Source organism: Gekko japonicus, unplaced genomic scaffold, assembly GCF_001447785.1.
Source record: "Gekko japonicus isolate JY-2015 unplaced genomic scaffold, Gekko_japonicus_V1.1 scaffold87, whole genome shotgun sequence".
Taxonomy (NCBI): Eukaryota; Metazoa; Chordata; class Lepidosauria; order Squamata; family Gekkonidae; genus Gekko; species Gekko japonicus.
Window position 1 is genome coordinate 1,500,415 of NW_015164184.1, and position 16,820 is coordinate 1,517,234.

General features: G+C 45.9%; 1 protein-coding gene across 1 annotated transcript in view; it reads right to left on the reverse strand.

The window, feature by feature from the left end:
* Window positions 1–10,444: 10,444 nt before the first annotated feature.
* The window catches only part of MTPAP (mitochondrial poly(A) polymerase), a 20,728-nt gene continuing 14,352 nt past the window's right edge, over window positions 10,445–16,820 (reverse strand). The window contains exons 6-9 of the mRNA XM_015408112.1: window positions 14,452–14,678; window positions 12,624–12,716; window positions 12,461–12,534; window positions 10,445–11,236 (exon numbers count right to left, since the gene is read on the reverse strand). Of these exons, the coding sequence (XP_015263598.1) occupies window positions 10,892–11,236; window positions 12,461–12,534; window positions 12,624–12,716; window positions 14,452–14,678 (739 nt within the window). The 3' untranslated portion in view covers window positions 10,445–10,891. The remainder of the gene's footprint in view (window positions 11,237–12,460; window positions 12,535–12,623; window positions 12,717–14,451; window positions 14,679–16,820) is intronic.

Sequence of the window (16,820 nt, forward strand, 5' to 3'; positions counted from 1 at the left end):
TTTGTGCTCAGTATCAATTCCAGGAAGTGTACGTTTCACTAACAAATCTCCTTGTCTGCATATCACTTACTTGAAGTGTTTACAAAATGCAAGTTTTCACTGCTTGCCTGGAGCTTAAACACAGGGGGGTTATCGGGAACCTGGCAGGCTACAGGATGGGACTGGCGAACTGTTCTTGGCTCGGTTGTGCAGCCCTGTCATTACGAAAGCCAACTGTAACCACTTTATAAGCACAGCAAGGCCAACCATCACACACAAGTCTCCCAAAATAGCTGCTTGAACCCCACTTACTGTAATGATAGGACCACCATGAATGTTTAAAAGGGCAGTTCTTTGAAACCCACCACACTTCTGTTGCGAGTCTCTCTCTCTGTCTAGTAAGATTGCTGTGAAGAGGGGATGACCCACTCCTTGGGAAAAGGATGGAATACAAATGTGAAAGAATAACTAAATTTGGCCCAATAAAATGTTAATGCAGCAACTCTCTCTTCGATGTCAGACAGAGACAGGCATAAAATGACCCAGGTCAATAGTTCCCTCCTTTCGCCTTCTCAGTGGACACATGGGGAAAACCTTCTCACAATTGTTGCGCTCCCCGACAACAATCGACTTTCATTTCTTCATTGTTCTTTGTCTCTTCTCTTCAAGTCATTGCATGGGGTGGGTTGCAAGGTGTGCAGTTTAAGCCTGAGATGAGGGCCAGGGTTGATTTAAGGCTTGCTGATGTCACAAAGGTACTAACGGCTCTCTGAAGGACAGCAAAGCACTTGCTTAAATCCACTAGAGTATTTCTGCAGACGGAAGAATTTCTGCCCCTGGAGCACAACTTTCTTGCCTCTCCTCTTCCTGCTGCAATGCAAAATGCCACTGTTGTGGCCTCTCTCACACTGCAGTCAAGACTGGACACAGTTTTGCCCTCCACCCCAGCCGGTCACCAGGTAAAATCCAGCCAGCTTCTCTCTAGCAAGATTGCCCAAAGTCAATCTCACAGGGGTTCCGGTAGCATGTCAAGGAGCCAGGAGGGGGGGGGAAGGACTTGGGCAGACACTCTCCAGTTAAACAAACATTATTTCTACAAGACACCAACTCAAGGCAATCAGATGCCGGGGAGGAAGAGACGAGTGGGAGGGGGAGGCTGCCGAACTGCGCATGCTCGAGCATGCGCAGTACGGCCGGGGGCCGGGGATGCGTCGGCAAAAAGACGCGCCGGCGATCCCACGGCTGGCAGTGATGCGGCCCTTCGGAAAGAACCACCTAGGTAGGTGGTTCTTTTTTGCTGTGGGTTTTGGCCGGGAGGGGCGGATTGGGGACGGGCTGGGAACGGGCGCAGCACGATTCCCAGATGTTGCTGTGGGATCGCGCCCGTTTGCTGCGGCCCTGATCCGTCCCTCCCCCCGCCCAACCTGTCACATTCCCCTCTGTCATCCCCCATGGCAAACACACACGCCCCAGAGTTCCCACAAGGGAGCTAAGAAGGGAGCCCCAAACAAAGGAACAGTTCCCCTTTTTCAGACCTCACCCCCATGTGTGCTTGGGGGATTTCAGCCAATTCAGCTGTGGGCCTCCAACTCACCAAACCTGCACCCTCTAAATCAAGAGCTGTTAACACAATCCAAGAGCTGATATGTTCTCTCTCCCAACTGGAAAGGATGCCCTGTGCCGGCTAAGAGCGTCTTTCATCCTTCTTCCTACCCATGAAGACTCCTGGACTGGATTCCATGACTATAACTGTCAAGGCATCTCCGGTCCCCCCTGCCTTTCATCTCATTATAGCCCCCCCAAAAAAAATAATTCAGGGAGCATTTTGTGCTGCAGTGCGAGGCAAGAAAGTTACACTCCAGAGGCAAGAAAGTTACACTCCAAGGGTAGAAATCCTTCCATCTGCAGAAACTGCAGATCTGGTGAATCCAAGCCAATGAGGCAGCTCTGAAGGGGAGAAGGGGGAAAGAAGAGAAAGTGTAATTTGAGGGGGATCTCTCTTGGGGGAAAGACCGTAGGCTTCCCAAACACAGTGATCGGGCATGCTCAGTTTTGTGGCAGTATCTTCTCCTGCTCATGCTGGAAGAGAGCTTTAGGACCAAAAAGACATGCATTCATATGAGAGCCAGTTTGGTGTAGTGGTTAAGTGCGCGGACTCTAATCTGGGAGAACCGGGTTTGATTCCCCACTCCTCCATTTGCACCTGCTGGATGACCTTGGGCAAGCCATCGTTCTGGCACAGCTGTCCTTGAAAAAGAGCAGTTTCTGTCAAGAGCTCTCTCAGCCCCACCTACCTCACAGGGTGTCTGTTGTGAGGAGGGGAAAGGAAAGGAAAGAAGTTTGTAAGCCGTTCTGAGACTTCTTCGGGTAGTGAAGGGCAGGGTATAAATCCAATCTCCTCCTCCTCCTCCTTCTTCTTCATACCTATACAGAGCATAACTGCAGAAGATGCTGCTGGGTAGGGCTACCCTCTTCGTCCCAACCAGCCCCAGATGTTCCTTTTGAGACTTCTAAAACTGAAGCCTGAGCTGATTCTTAGCCATCAAACACCAAGTATATCATATGAGAAAGGCAGAGTATTTTCTTCTCTTTGGATTTAGTGACCGAGCCAGGCTAGAGCTCACTAGAGAAATCCCAGACAAACCTGGCATTTCAAAAGCAACATCCCTGAAACCTAAAAGAAGCTCATTGCTTCAAGGCTATAGATATATAAATTAGAATGAAAAACCTGTGTACTGAAAACAGCTGGCACTGGTTAATATTTATGGACTTCTGCTGTGACGACTGTGCAGCCGCTCAAGACATTCAGAGGGAGGCAAGGCGCCTTTGCATCAAGTCAGCTTCGGCCTATGTGATCTGAAGCATCTCTTACCAGTATTTGGAGCATAAAATCCTATCGCTTCTGCTTAATTACCGTGTTCAAGTAACCCTGCACAAGAAAAAGAGAACTCTAGCAATTCACAATAAGGAGCTAGTTTCTTTCTCCTGCAAAGTCAAAACGACAAGGCCTATTAAATCCATATTAGTGCATCCGTTCTTACGCAAAGAGACATCAGGGGAACCTGGTCATTTATTCAGGCTAATAAAAGAAATAATTCCACAATATGATGAAAAGCAGGGAATCAAAAAGAAGGGACGGGGACTGTGCCTACTCCCTGCTCTTGACATCCAGCCAAATGTCTGCAGTGACACGGCTGCTCTGCTCATCCACAATTGGGAAGTTTTCCCGATTGCACAGAAGCAACTCTGTGTGCGCTCTCATACACGTGCAGCACTTGGAGATAGATGGTCAGCTGGGTGCATGGGTGGTTGGGGTAAGGATGCTCAAATCCTGGTTCGGCTTCTATCCTGTTCGCCAGGGACAAACAGGGAGATCATCTTCTGACAGACTGTTTGTCCATTCATCAACCCGTTTATGGTCGCTGAGCAGGTTCCTTCAGTAGAAGAAATCTTGAGTCCAGTGGCCCCTTTAAGACCAGCAAAGGTTTATTCAAGGTATGAGTTTCTGTGTGTACGCACACTTCCTCAGATACAATGCAATGGAAATAGGAAAAAAAAATCATAAATATAGAGGGGTGGGCAGTAAATTAGCATACAGAATAATGAAGATGCTAATTTACTGCCCACCTTCTCTCTCTATATATATGACTATTATTTCTATTTCCACTGCATTGTACCTGAGGAAGTGTGCATACATACAAAAACTCATACCTTGACTAAACCTTTGCTGGTCTTAAAGGGCCACCGGACTCAAGATTTCTTCTACTGCTTCAGACCAACACGGCTGCCCACCTGGATCCAGGTTCCTTCGGCTATAACCAGGGCCCTTTTTGTAGCAGGAACTCCTTTGCATCTTAGGCGACACACCCCTAATGCAGCCAATCCTCCAAGAGCTTACAGAGCTCTTCTTACAGGGGCTACTGTAAGCTCTTGGAGGACTGGCTACATTAGGGTTGTGTCGCCTAATATGCAAAGGAGCTCCTGCTACAAAAAGAGCCCTGGATCATAACTTCCTATCTGAACAGTTAGTGCCGACAGCTTTTGCTCATAAAAGCTCCCACACAGACCCACCTGGTACGCCACTGTCCACTCAGCAGGCAATTCTTTATATAGCCAAATTAGTCACGTAGCATATAAATCAATCATACATAAAGAAGTCAGTCATAAAGTTTAAAAGTCCTAAAAAGTGCTAATATCTATGCAGTACTTAGCAACATTGGTGGTGGAAGAAAGGGCCATCAAGTCACAGCTGACTTATGGTGACCCCAGGTGGGGTTTTCAAGGCAAGAGACGCTCAGAGGTGGTTTGCCATGGCCTGCCTCCGTGTCACGACCCTGGTATTCCTCGGAGGTCTCCCATCCAAATACTGGCCAGGGAGACCCTGCTTAGTTTCTGAGATCAGGTGAGATTGAGATGGCGTGGACTATCCAGGCCATGCCCTCAGCAATAATACTCAGCAGGGCTTTTTTTGTAGAAAAAGTCCAGCAGGAACTCATTAGCATAATAGGCCACACCCAGCAGCAGGAACTCATTAGCATATTAGGCCACACCCCCTGACAGCACAGCTCATTACCACATTAGGCTGCACCCCCATGTTACCAGAAGTGTGGTCATCCAGCCACACCCACCTTTTGCTTCTTATTCTGTTTACCTTGTTTGTTGTCAAAACCCAGGGCTTTTTTTGTTGCAGGAACTCCTTTGCATGTTAGGCCACACACCCCTAATGTAGCCAATTCCAATGAGTGTCTGCTGTTAGGTGTGGCCTATTATGCTAATGAGTTCCTGCTGGGCGTGGCCAACTCAGGAGCCAGCCGGAACTCTGTTCCTGTGCGTTCCTGCCCAAAAATAGCCCTGATACTTAGCAACATTATTGGTGGCTAATCTCTTTTCACACACAGTTTTGTAAAACAAACAAACACAGACCAGTTCAACCAGCACTCAAGTCATTCCGTGCCGAACCAAAGAGACCCAGTGATCACACTTGATCTCCACCGCTGAATACAGCATGTTCAACGGTCAAATATTTCACTGCAACACAGTATATCTAGCAATCACAATCCTGTTTCTCCCTACTTATGCACAGAACATGCGGGCTTCAGTGTTTCAGCTGGGCTACCATGACGTGCTTAATGTCTGTCAGTGAACTTCAGGGTTCAACAAGAACTTGAAGGCAGGTGTCCATCCTGCTATGGGGGCTGCTATAGTAATTGACTCATGAGAAAGACTAAAACACCCCCTCCCATTTTCCAGCCTGTACAATGGCCTATGTTATTGGTAAATGACACGGACATCTGTTTTTTGTTGGGTAACAAACCCAGAATCATTGCAGTGTGAACTTTCTGCAACCTGAGAAAGCAAAGTATTATAGCCAAGTGCTGGGTCTTTTGCCTCTGCTTCTTGGAAGACAGATAGATAAAATAGATTAGATAGATGAGAGATACACACACACACCAGACAACAAGATAGACACCTCTTGCCTGCAGAGTTCATAGGCCCAGAGAAAGCTTCAATGATCTGAGTCACAGTGACTCAAGGTAGCAGGGTTTGTGGCCGAAACACCCTGGAAGCCCGGAGTTCTTTGAACCTCCATTGCCTCCCAAGTACTGATTGTGTAAGCAAGCTACATTGGGGATGCCTGCACTTGATCACAGTCAACTATTCCATTAAAAATACTCTTGTGTAAGTGACAATGCAGTGACAGCAGAAATACTCCTTGGCCACACTTGCTTAAGAAACATGCCCTAGCTGTCAGAGCCCCCGGAGCCTCAGTTCTAACAATCTGTCAGAGCCCCTGGAGAAATCAGTTCCCAATAGCAGTCATTCAGAAGAATTAAAGTTTATTGAGACATTGATAGGATCCAGACTCTTAACGATTCTCTATTAGAACTGAGGTCAAGCGTGCAAAGCAAGCAATTATGCTAAAATCAAACAGGACATTGGTGGCTCTTGGCCAATTGCACCTAGACTAAAAAGTCTGCCTAACTAAACTAACGGCATGAAATTCTCAGGGGAAAGAGGATACCAGAGACAGTTAGGTCTCAAGGTTACATGACTAAGTCAAGACAGATAACAGCATAGTGGCCAGAACCGAAAGTATACATTCCTGTTCTCACCCCCCCATGTCTCCATGGCAACCAAGCCCAAGGGGCCAGGCTGACATTAGCTAGCCTTTCTTACTAGCCATGTACTATAAACCACTGTGCTTCTCTGAACTGGAATATAAAAAACCCAAAAACAGATTAGAAAACAAGCAGCATCAGCAGAATTCATGTGTGCAGCACTACTCTGTGTTTGCTGTGAGGAAAAAGCGCCTTCAGGCAACCTGATACTGAGTTCCATAGAATTCTGGTTCAAAAAAGAAGTTATTTGAAAGGTTACGATGATTGAGATGTATATATTTAGCTCAACCACTGTTCTAATGAATTAATGCTTTAAATATTTGACCTTTATTTATCCCCCGCTTTTCTCCAGTTGGGACCCCAAACAGCTTTTCACATGGCTCTTTCCTCCTCCACTTTATCCTCACAACCAAGGGCAGACTGGTAAGGCAAAATGGCCCAGGAAAAGAGCCACGCCTCCTCCTTGGCCACACCCCCAAAGAAGGAATGGCTGCCTTATGGTGAGGACTTCTGCAGAGCAGTCTCGTGCAAGGCAGCGGTCCTTTCCGCACTTGGACCTCAACCCTGGTTTTATCAGAGATTTTATTGCGACCCCATACCTTGCATTCAACCCCGGTTCTAACAGCATCTGTTTATCCTGGGACAAGTGTGGGGCAAAACCGGGGTGACCTCAGTGTAATGTAGAAACAAGAAATACCACGAGATAATTACAGGGCTTATGCTGAGGACTTCTGCAGAGCAGTCTCGCGCAAGGCAGCGGTCCTTTCCGCACTTGGATCTCATCCAGAATCACCCAAGGAGAGCCAGTCTAAGGGACTTTTAATGGCTGGTCCACCTCTGCTCACAACCACCACCTTGTGAGGCAGGTTAGGCCAAGAGATTGTGATGGGCCCAGGTGACCTTCCACGAGAGAGTGAGGATTTGAACCAAGGTCTCCCAGATCCTAGCCTGACGCTCGAACAATCATACTATGCCAGGTCTCAACTCTCCAGTTTCCCCCTACCAAATGCTTAGCCTAAGGCAGAGTTTAATTTAAAAGGCTACAACGTAAGAATGTAATATAATGAATTTTCACGGGTATGGACATTTTGTATAATTTGTTGTAGAAAAATAAAATAAAAATAAGCATGCCTTATACCAAGTAAGACTACTGGTCTGTCCAATTTAGTATTGCCTACTCGGAGTAACGGCTGCTACTTCAAGTGGAGAGAGGTCTTTCCCAGTACCTGCTATCTCAAACCCCTTAGTTGAAACGGAGATGTTGCAGCCTGAACAGGTGTTATTGTATAGCTCATGGAGAACATAGCCATAGCTTAGTAGAATGGCCCATGACAGCCAGAGGGCAGTTTAGTAAAGGTTTCCCTTGCTCAAAAGCCAGTCAAATCCAACTCTAGGGGGCAGTGCTTATCTCAGTTTCCAAGCCGAAGAGCCAGCACTGTCCGAAGACGTTTCCGTGGTCATGTGGCCGGCATGACTATATGTCGAGGCGCACGGAACGCTGTTACCTTCCCACCGAAGCGGTACCTATTTATCTACTTGCAATTTCTTGCTTTCAAACTGGTAGGTTGGCAGGAGCTGGGGATGGCTTGGATCTCAGCTGGATTTCCTTGGGGACAAGAGGGAGATTTTTGATTATTTCCTCCCTCCCTCCACTGGGGACCTCTGCTTCCTCCCCCAGCCACTCCTGAAGCTCCCCCATCACCCAGGAGCGGGGGGGGGGGGGAAAAGGGCCCCCCCATGCAAGAGGAGGGAAATCAGCGAAAATCTACCTCCCTCCTTTCAGCCACTGAAATCTATGTGGGATCCAATACACAGAATGCAGGGAGAGCTTACCATAAGTGACAGATGAAACTCTTCTGTGACCCACAGAGTCTGAAGTGAGATGGGGGAAGGGGGGCTTTGCTGCTCATCAACAAATCTTTAGCAGACCTGTCTGTATCATTCTCCTCTTAACTCCTCAGAGGAAACAGAAGGCAGAAGCGATTTTGGCACCGAATGACACCAGCATCCAAACAAGCAGCACTTTGAAGCAAGCACTGGCTTACAGATGTCTCTTTGCATTTCACACAGCCAAAAAAAAAAGTTTTACCTTTACTATACAGAAGATCCTACAGGAAGACTTGAAAGGATGCATTACAGACTATGGCTTAGTTTAGAATCCGTTTGCGCTCAAAAGGTTTGTGTCCCTCTGGCCTCTCATTGTATTGCCACGTCAACTGAGATTTAAGAAAGGGGACCAAGATCAAAACAGAGAATTGCATGTCTGCTAGTGGAACAATTTGTTATTTCAGAAGCCAGCGAATTGTGTTTTATCTTGATATAATTAGGGTTCCTACCAAAAATAACGCACTGAATGACTGGAAACCCCTGCCCTCTGCTCCGACTGTGTAGGATCCTACAAGTGCCGATATACTATTAACATAAAGGCAGTTTGGAAGAAGTCGTTTTATAAATCCAAGATGTCTGCATAGTGAATATTCTTAAGATACATGCAGTCCTTTGGAACTTGAAGATAAATTAGTTTCATGAAAGGACAAACCAGATCCCCATATAGAGGAAAAAACGTATACTATGTCAGCAGCACAGTTGACTATACCAAAGTTGCAACTGCAAACAATTTCAGTGTAGCAATTTCTTATGTAAAAATAGTCCATTTATAAAAATCTGAAATAAAGTATAACAAGATGTGCAAAAAAATGCAGGTAGAAAATGTAACATAGCTACTAATCCAAAATCCTACCTCTTCAGAGATTAATAAAACCTCCAGCATGATAATTCTTTTACATAATCTATGGTTTGGTTGCACAAGAGCACAGAGAACAATTCTGGGCAGCCCATCTAAAAATATTACAGGGCTGCAAAACGTACAGAACCTGGCAGCCAGAAATTATTAAGGGGTTGGAACACCTTAACTGTTTGGCAAGGTTAAAGATTGTTTGGCTTTTTAGTTAAGAAAATAATTGGGAGGGGGGAAAGGTAGAGGTTTCCTATTGTGCCAGGTGTGGAGAAAAGAGACAGAAATGACTTTTCCCCTCATCCATAATACGAGAACCTAGGGTCATCCAGTGAAAACGAACGAACAAGATACAAGCTCTTTTTCAGAGAAAGCATCGCTCATTTGTTTGTGACAACGGCCACTGGCTTAGGTAGTTTATGTCTATCAATCAAAATAAAACTGTTAAGCTCAGGGGTCATATACGGGAGAATACCAGCTGCCGGGAAGGGCAACAGCATTTCCCTCTGACCCTTCTGGTAGGCCAGGAGCAGCTGGTTGGCCACTGTGGGAAAACAGGAGACTCGATATTTCTGTCCAATCCATAAGGGATCTTCGTGCATTTTTAGAGTGGATCGGGATACCTGTGACAATGCTGGATGCAACAAATCAGGTTACAGGAGCCTCAGCCCACTCGTTTCCCCACATGGAGGCCACCAGCCCAGGTTTCTTAGCATACAATCTGCTTCTTCACTCACCACTTCCCTACCCCAGCCACTGAATGGTCTCCCATGTCATGTAGGGACAGAAAGGGCAAGAAACTGAACCTTAACCCTAAAATCCAGAACCTAACGAAGTTTAGTAAAATGTGAAAAACAGGGCCAATATTAAAAACTAAATGTAGAAAATATATAGAAAAAGATACATGTATTTATTAATTACAAATTTTAAAACATATTTAAGGGCCCATTCACATCAAAGATATAAATAACATGACCATACACACGGGCTTAAAAACATGACCTGACGCATTTCGGCCTGCATAGGCCTTCCTCAGAAGTCAAACAATTGAGTGGCAAGATGGCTATATAAATATAATACACTCATGTAGATACAGTCAGAATGGATACAAAATATAAATTCAATATGGACCAGAAAACAAGTTGTTCCAGAATAAAACCACCAGAGACACATAATAAATATGCAAATGAGATCTTTAAAAGTGCAATCACTTGCCCAGTGGTTCTAAAGTATAGACTTTTGGTCCAAGAATTGCCTTCTTTGATTGTGTTGCCACAGTGTTCTTCAAGTAAAAAGCAGTCCATCTTGCCACTCAACTGTTTGACCTCTGAGGAAGGCCTATGCAGGCCGAAATGCGTCAGGTCATGTTTTTAAGCCCGTGTGTATTGCCATGTTATTTATATATTTGATGTGAGATCTTCCCAAATATTACAATTTAGTTAAAAATCCCAAAAAATCAGCTAGGTCTTAGCCCCTTTTAGAGAGACCTTTCTATGATGTACGAAGGTGGCAACCAAAAAAGACACACTCGACATTTCATTCTGAAGCTACAAATTGTAGCCACTATTGCGTGCCCTGTGCCAGAACAGTGATACAACACGCAACTGCTGAGCTCTGTGTAATTTTATTGTGTCTTCCACCATTGACGGGCGTGGAAAACAGTTACAAAAATGGTTACAAGCACTTTGATTAAAACCAGCTTGCAGGGCACTGTGTCGGCAGGTGGGGTGGGTGAAGGTTTCCCTGGAAAGAGACCGCCAGAGGGTTGTTTTTCTTCCTCCCTCCTTTCGTATTCTCAACGGCCCCTTCTCAGGTCCATTGTTCTTTCCTCTGTGACCTGTATCAGATAAGGGTATCCAGAAAACAAACTGGCTACTTCCCACCCAAAAGGCCAGGGATAACGGTCAAGGAGGCCAAAACGAGATTAGCACGTTAGCCCGCCCAGTTGCAGAACTCCCGAAGTCTGTATTTTTCTGCCATTTCAGGCCCCACAGATGTCACCTTCAAGTGATGCTGAGGCCCCCAAACACTTGGGTGAGTTCTGAGGATGTTGCAGCAGCTACCGCACCCATGTACTGAAGGTCCTTTCCCCATTGCTGGGGTTATTCATCTTTAAGGACTCCAGTAGGCCTTTGATTCTTTCACTGGTGGTTCCCTTCTTCCTCCTTGCGTCCTTGCCGGCATTCTTTGCAGTCACCGCTGGAAGAAGGGCCACCATTCCCCAGGGTTGGTCGCTGCTGGAAGAAGGACCCTTGTCCTGTTGTAGAAGCCAAGCGCTCTCTCTGGCCAGCGTGATAAACCGTTCAAGCTGCGTCATGTTGACGGTCCTGCTGATGTTGAGGCTCTGCTCAAAGGGATTTTGTATGTGGAGCGGAGAAGAGTCAGGCTTGTTTTGCTCTTTCCCCTGCAGATTTCAAAGGAGAAAAACTTTAGCATGCACATGACCCCTTGCATAATGCCACAGCCCAGAGTCAATACACTACTGTAGCTCACTGATTTAAGCAGACTTCTAGCAGGTGCTACACAGAAGAGAGATGGTTATCTACCTATGGATCTTACAGAAATGATTCCAGTGCAAGAACAGTATAGAAGCTGCATTCCAGAACATACAGCACAATAAGATACATGCAGAATTTCCAAACATGCCAGCATGAAGGGGCACAGACTCCACCGCTTCCTTCACAGAGACAAAGCTGGACATGAAGAAGCCCAATAGGGCTGTTAGCTAGACCCCTCAAGTTAGTAGTGTAATATACAAGTCTGTCAAGGGATTCATGCTCTGATCCAAGAATACTGATGAGGAACTGTTCATGGAATGGATCTCCCCCCCCATGTCCCTTCAAAAGCTGCTCCTGAAGGTCACATGACTCTTTGGAACAGAATGCGATGTGGCACCAGTGTGTGAGCACATGTACGCTTGCACTGCAGCAAGGGGCAATCGCAAGAAACTTCCCCCTTCTGTTTGAATGGAAGTTACCCCCCTCATTCTTTTGCTGCAAGTGCATGCCCTCTTCATAGAAGTGCTCACATAAGGGAGGACAGGGAGTCTGCCAGTTCATTCTTGAACTACAACCCCCTCCCATCCCCATGCACTGCACCTCACTTAGTTCCTGAGGGTCCTCCAGTCCTAAAGAACTATTTGTTTTTGAGAGGTCAACCGACTGACAGGAGCACTCTTCCTAGCAAGCAGCCAGGAGGAGCAGGGCGGAAGTATCAAAACTCTTCCACTTAAGGGAACAACAATCAGCATTCATTCAGGAGGTTAGCCCCTAAGCAATACAACAAAGTTGCTTCGCAATTCCTGTTCCCTGCATGGTATAATTATAAGAACGTAAGAGAAGACATGTTGGATCAGGCCAAGGCCTCATCCAGCCCAACACTCTGTGTCACACAGTGGCCAAAACGCAGGTGCCATCTGGAGGTCCACCACAGGGGCCAGAACTCCAAAAGCCCCCCCCCATGTTGCCCCCAAAGCACCAAGAATCCAGAGACAGTGTTCCACCAGTTAATGTCAAAAGGGATTCCCGCCCCAAACAGGTGGGGTTACAAAACTCAAATATGACATCAAAACTCAAGATGTTTGACGACAGTTTGGAGAGTTACCAACAGGGACAGAACAGTCAAATACCTTGCGAATGTTTAGTGAATACTTATTGAAAGCAAAATTCCCATAGTATTCAAAGAAGTCACCCAACAGCACATCTGAAAGACAAAAAGAACGTATCATAAAGGAGGGAAGAGGCCACCGTTCATATTTGATGGGTGAAAATGTTGACAACCAAGCTCCTTACCCAAACTCTGTGTGTTTCCTGTGGGCTTAATTTTGTTCAAGTTGCTAACAAACGTGCAGTCATGACCTTCAATTACCTGCTTATCTTGTACATCTGAAACAAAAACAAGCTGGCTGGAATTATCCCATCTGAGCACGGCACAATTTTACAAGTTAGACGTAATGAGATTATGTGCAAAAAACAGTTTAGATAAGCATATTCTACTGAGCAAAGGAGCCAGGAGACATTTGTGCGATAGATTAATGACAAGCATTTCAGTTATTAATAGAATTCAGACACTGAAGCTGCAGATAAGTGCCCAAATGCGAAAGGGATGTACTCCCAGCTTTCAAATGCATGCACACCTTTCCCAAACTCCTTCAACACCGCAAAACACTTGCTCTGCTTTGAAATGCTAATTAAGGGTACGAACTTCAATGCTGTTTTCAATGTTTTGGCCAAATGATAAAAATAACACATGACCTTTGTGCAGTCCAGAACTAGCCCTTTCAAAGGAAGGCAATTGTACCTTAAATGGGGAGGAGAATTTTACAGCCAATGTGTTGATAACCAAGCAGCAGGCTTTTCCAACAGCTATTGTTAATGGGAAGAAATGGTGCAGCGATTGCATGCACATTATTGACCCTGAAACAGTAAATTATTTGTAGCTGTTCCTTAGACCTTGCCTCTAGTAAGGATACTTGTAACACACTGCCTAAGTCCAGAACAATCATGATTCAATCAAACTGGACAATATGGAGCTCAAATCACTGGATCTTGTGCTACCCCAAGGCGTTAAAAAAAAGGTGTTATGACATGGTAACTATTCATGTTTCTAGTTCTCAGGTTAGCAGGGAAAAAAACTGAAACTCTTAGCAGGTCAGCTAACTGCAGGCCAAAAAACAACAACAAAAAACCCCAAACAGCAAACACAATAAATCCCAATGGATGTTTTCAAGCATTCTCTCAAAACTCTTAAGTAGTTTTTCTTCATGAGCTAAAATACGCAGAAGTAGAAATACTAGGGGCTCTTGTTAATCTCCACCACTTCTTGCACACTAGGCACTGTTCGAAAATCAAACACAGACACGAAAGCCAAAAAATCTCATGGAAGAGGCAGCGTCAGAGAAGGTCCAGCTGTGCTTTACAGTTATGCAAATTATATGCAAAGTATGCCAACTATGACGCTTAACAATAATTAGCCTTTATATAGCAAACTCCGAGAGTTCAAAGAACTTCATATGCTATTCCAGTATTCCTTACAACAAACTTTGCAATGGGCCAGTATTGCCACCCATGTATTTTAGACAGTGACTGAGGACAAGAGGAGAACAGCTTGCCTGGCGCCATCAGTGGGAACATGGCTTTGAGAACAGGAAACTCCTGGACTGAGCTGGGAGCTTTTGCTCTCTTCACCACCACATTACACCAACCCCCACAACACTGGCATGCACATGCTACTCTAACACTTGAAACTGTTCCAAATGAGGCTTTTTTGGTCCTCAACAAAGCCGCCCTTGAATTATTAAGATATGGATAGATTCCTACTTTACATTCTGTGATTTGGTGTGGACACCTCCCCCCCCTCCCCCGGTACAATCCACGCATACCTCTCATCAAGGGTGCACGCATGTAAAATGGCAAAGATATTCTGAGGAAAGGCTCAAATCCACATTTCCAAAGTATCAGAAGAGTGCCTTGGATGCATTTCATACATGTAACTGAATGAGAGTCTCATATTTCACGCTCCAGTACCGACAGCCAAGGAGATAATATCAGATGAGAGGGAGCCTTTAGAATTAATCTACAGCCACTAGCGCATGTGTACAAAAATAAATCTGCTGCTTACCAGCCAGCTCCTTCAGGTGATCCAAGGTTGGAATGATGGGGGGATTTTTCCTTTGCAGAAAAAACAGAACCATCATTGTTAAGGAGAAATTTGTAATCCATGCACCAGGAATGCTACTTGTGATCCCATGGGCCCGCGCCCAGCACCGTACACCGAACACAAGAGCTCTTACACGTGGATCAAGGCTGCCGTAGATATAAAGAAGTTCAGAACTCTGCATGGCAATTCTGTTGGAACAGAGAGGGGTCAGAAACAGGAAGGTGAGAATATGTATAGTAATATGGGGCCTAAGCATATCTTCGGCTTTTCTACAGTAATCCAGAGGGATCAGAGTTAATACCTGAACACCTCTGCCCCCTACAAGAGCCCATATGCCAGTTACAGTCAGAATGGCCAGCAGTGTTAGTGGCTTCTTCATCACAACAGATGAGGGAAATGATAAGGATCCAACCATGGCGCGAGGATCCAATCAGCCAATGAGAGCAGAGCCAGGAAAAGGAACAGAGGTAAAAAATCAGTCTCTACTTCACTGTAGAGAGGGGACCTGGAGAAAAAAGGTGGCTTAAAGCATTTCTCCATGTGGGATAGAGGAAAAAGGACTAGAGGAAGAGAACAGGCTGCAAAAGGCCTTATTAGCTCTGACAAGACACACAGCTGCATAACGCAGGGCTCTTTCAGGAACAGCCTCAACTAGACGGTGTGAAAATCCAAGCCACCCTTGAGTTTTCGAAAGGGTTGTAAAATATTTCTTTTCCAGGTCATGTTGGGTTGTATATTTTTCAGCCTTTGTGGATACGTATTTTTTAAAATCTTCTCTCTGCTCACTATTTATTTAATTGGATTTCTAGCCTGCCCTCCCCTGCACAGCAGAGCTCAGGGTGGGCTACAACAAAAATATATACAACTAATTTAAAATAATTAAAACACAATTACACAGTATTAAGAACCTATACAAAACATCAGATGATACAACTCAGGATGGCGGTCGGGTACAAGTTAGTAAGCACTCCCCAAAGGACTGTCTGTCTGTGTGCTCAAAGATGAAACCAGATACTGGGAAAGTGGGCAAAAAAGCCACAAAACAGTAGCAGAAAATAAAATGGTGCAAAGCAGGGTAGGGTAGAGTAGGCTGTAGTTAGACCTCCGCCGCCTCAGCCATAGGCCTGGTGGAACATCTCCATTTTACAGGCCCTGCAGAATTGTAACAAATCCCGCCGGTCCCTGATCTCAATCGGGAGAGGGTTCCCCCAGGCTGGAGCCAGAGCGAAAAAGGCTCTGGCCAAGGCTAAGCGGACGTCCTTTGGGCCGGGGACCTACAGCAGATGTTGATCTATAGAACGTAAAGCTTTTCGTGGGACATACAGGGGGAGACGGTCCTGCAGATATGTTGGTCCCGGACCGCACAGGGCTTTAAAGGTTAATACCAGAACACTGAACTTGACCCGGTATTCAACTGGGAGCTGATGCAGTTGGCGGAGCACTGGTTATATATGGGCTCTTAAAGGTGTCTCGGTGAGGACACGTGCCGCTGCATTTTGGACCAGCAAAATCAATTACTACTCTACTGCTTTGTCGTTTGATATGGTCAATTATATTAGCTTTTAAAGATTCTGCTTTGTGTTGGCTAACCTTAAGGCTTTTGGCTGAGAGATACAATAAAAACTCTGGAAAGAAATAGTGTCACCCCCCGCCCACCAATCTACTGGCTTTGAACGGGGGGGGAGTGATACAGAAACACTTTAAACAAAGATAGGGACAGGCACCAAGGCACAGTTGTCCAATTCCTCTGTGGCAGAAGCCATTTGTTTTATACCAAGTGCAAGAGCATTTGTGGACAGATAATGGCCAGTGCTGCTGCCCCCCCCCCCCATCTAACTTGCATGAACTTCCCATCCGGCCCAAGAACAGCTTTTGCAGGGATCACCAGCCCTCCAGACTGCAGCTAGCAGCCTAATGCTCCAGAAAAACTGATAAATAGTTTGCAAGAAGAGCACCACAAAAAGCAGTAGACTAGGAGATAGGCCACGCTGGGTCTCAGCTCTGCAACTGGGCACTGGCTTTGCCTGTTTCCAAGTGGTGCCCAAAGCAGGAAGAGTCGGCTTCCAATGCAGAACCCACAAAATTGAGCAGAACCACAGAGGTGGCCTTTAGGCCAAGAAATCCCCCCCATTCTACATAATCATAGATTTGCCAATTCTATTACAAAGGTTTGCTACCACCAGAGGTCATTTCGCAGGGGATCGCAGTTCCCCCGAGTGAGGTACAGGGGGTGGGGCACATGATGAAGGCCCGCCCCCCGCTTCCGGCCGCCCCGCTTCCGGCCCTCATTCAGCCAGGAGGAGGCAGGAGAAGAGGGAGGGTAAGTTGCT